The sequence below is a fragment of the Opisthorchis viverrini genome, assembly GCF_000715545.1.
Source record: "Opisthorchis viverrini unplaced genomic scaffold opera_v5_766, whole genome shotgun sequence".
Classification (NCBI taxonomy): domain Eukaryota; kingdom Metazoa; phylum Platyhelminthes; class Trematoda; order Opisthorchiida; family Opisthorchiidae; genus Opisthorchis; species Opisthorchis viverrini.
This window is the reverse complement of record NW_008752427.1, coordinates 12,991-15,396: the sequence shown is the minus strand read 5'-3', so window position 1 is coordinate 15,396 and position 2,406 is coordinate 12,991. Positions and strand designations below refer to the sequence as shown.

General features: G+C 47.4%; 1 protein-coding gene across 1 annotated transcript in view; it reads left to right on the top strand.

The window, feature by feature from the left end:
• Positions 1–1,738, top strand: part of T265_15705 (hypothetical protein) — a gene marked incomplete at both ends in the record, with an annotated part of 10,135 nt that extends 8,397 nt beyond the window's left edge. Inside the window, 3 exon segments of the mRNA XM_009178984.1 lie at positions 838–1,010; positions 1,025–1,284; positions 1,290–1,738. Coding sequence (XP_009177248.1) covers positions 838–1,010; positions 1,025–1,284; positions 1,290–1,738 — 882 coding nt within the window.
• Between the last annotated feature and the right edge of the window lie 668 nt (positions 1,739–2,406).

Here is a 2,406-nt window from a genome sequence, read left to right as displayed (position 1 = left end):
TCATCTTGTGTTCTATCTCAACTGGTATTCATGCTGCAACAGGTCATTTTGTTTAGTATCTCGGATAATGAACCTGCGACACTGCGATTAATGGGCACCATTGACAGCATCGGAGGGAATGGGGTCCTCACTTTTTCTGCACGGTCACGTGTTTTGAGACTCGAAATCAATATGCTCGGGATTTTCGTAGAGGTAACACTTCCGATAAGTGTTCATCAGCTTGACACTAGCGACTGACCTTAACGAAACCGATGGTGACCTGTGCGTCATAGTGGCACTTGGAGGGATTTCGTTGAACAGCACCCAATGCAGAACCAAATCACCATTCTGCTGCAGCTGTTGCATCAATTTTAGTCAATATATTCAGCCAAATCTTCGACTTGGACTTATCATCATCAAAAGCAATACAAAAGTAATAAATGCTGCAGCCTAACTATCATATGACTCCATAGACTTAAACAGATCATTCGTGTATAGTGCCAATAGATGGCTAGGATGTCCACCCAGTGGGACACCATTCAGATCGCCACCTTAGAAGACCGTCTTTTGTTCGTATCGACCCCAACAAAATCTGACAGCCGCAAAGCCCCCAATCCGCCGATTTTCTAAGCACGATGGAACGGCCATTTCAATCAAGCACTTTTGAAAAGTCAAGTAGGGCAAAATCTGTCCCGCGTTATTCTCTTTACCCGTGGTAAAAAGTAGTCGATGATTATGCTATATTATATATGGTATATAGTATATGTATACCGTATAGATACTACATGAAGTACTATCATATACTATACCATACTACATTACTATACTACACACGTTTGCGTTGTTTTTTTTACAAAGTATGGTGATTTATTTCAGGCATATTCAACATACCAGTGTAACAGAGGTGGTTACCACATGTGGCATGTGGTAATCGCCGATTGCAATGGTGTTGTAGGTGGTGTTTCCTACTCCTTCATCCGCAATGAGTCACAGGAGTGTTATGATGTGGCTGTTGAGCATTTCATGCGAATGTGAATGTTGTCAGAACGATTGTTGTAGACAAGAATAGGTCGCAGTTGTGTAGCTTGCGGACAGCGGTGCCTGATGCCACTGTAATTTTTTGTTCTTTCCACGTAATACAGAGCTTCAGTGCTAGGATTCACAAGCTTAGGAATGTGACTCATTCGGATAAGGAGATTCTGTTTGCCTGGTCAAAGCGAGTGGTGCACCGTAGGGAATTGAGTGAGCTCGAGGTCTATGCCACCAGCATTAGAAGCCGGAATCAGGGGTACTGGTCATACCTCAGTGAGCACTGGTTAAACGACCTGAGTACTTGGGCAAACATGCACGGAAGCATGCTGTGACCCTTGGTAATGAGACTACGAACCGGGGCGAATCTGCCAATAGGTACATCAAGTGGAAGCTTACTGAGTCTTCCTCGTTCCTCACCTGTGTCCAGGCTATCATTAACAGGAATGAGCAAATAGAAGCCAAATACAGGAGACTGGTGAGCATTCCACTTGTGCGCGGCCAACCTGAGGGGGCGACGGTACCATCACACTTAGAGTGTTTGGACCGACTGACACCATACGCCCAGAATAGGGTCCGTCGCAACCACAGCAAAACTGTGGAGTTGGCCGAAAGCACTCCGTCGTACCTTTTATTTCGCGATGGCAACAACCTTCATTTGGGAGAACCCATGAAATGCTCGTGCTCGTTTACGAGCGCATGGTTGTCGGCATATGGCGTTTGCGGCTGAGTTCCGTGGTCAGTCACTGATTCCGTTGGTGGAATCCAGTAGGTGGCTGTTGCCACTGAACAATGTTCGACCATCGGCTACTGCTGCTGAGAGTTGCGTATCAGTGTAGGCTGCCCCCCAAGGGCAAGTCATCTAAGCTAGGTGTTGCTCGGAACATCTCATCGGATATTTGCGAGGCAATAGTGCGCTTGGGTTCGTCTGATTTCGATGCGTGCTGTCGATTTTTGCGTACGTTTGCTGATCAGGTTTCCGGAGGTCGTGTTCCTAGCTACGTATTGCCCTCAGAAGGTGTCACAGGCTCATCAAGGGTCGAGACGCTAACGGCGGCATCAACATCTGTGGCGGTCTCTCGTGATGGCATATCTTCGCTAGCTGTGAACGCGCCTGTGAGGTGCAATAATCAACCTAGCACCTCCAACGGTACCAACCGCAGGCGCGCTCTTCCACTTTATGAGGACAAGATGACCGGGCTAGACGAGACCTTCGATATGCAGGACGATAACTATTACCTGCAGTGTATCAGGTTACGTGACCACAAGGTGCGAACAGCTGCGAAATACAGCACCGTGCAAATGCACAGAAAGAGTGAACCACTGGCGTCACATGTTGATGCTGATGTTTGTGGCGTCTGCAACACCTATGAGAGCGCCTGTGAGGGGTCGATGATT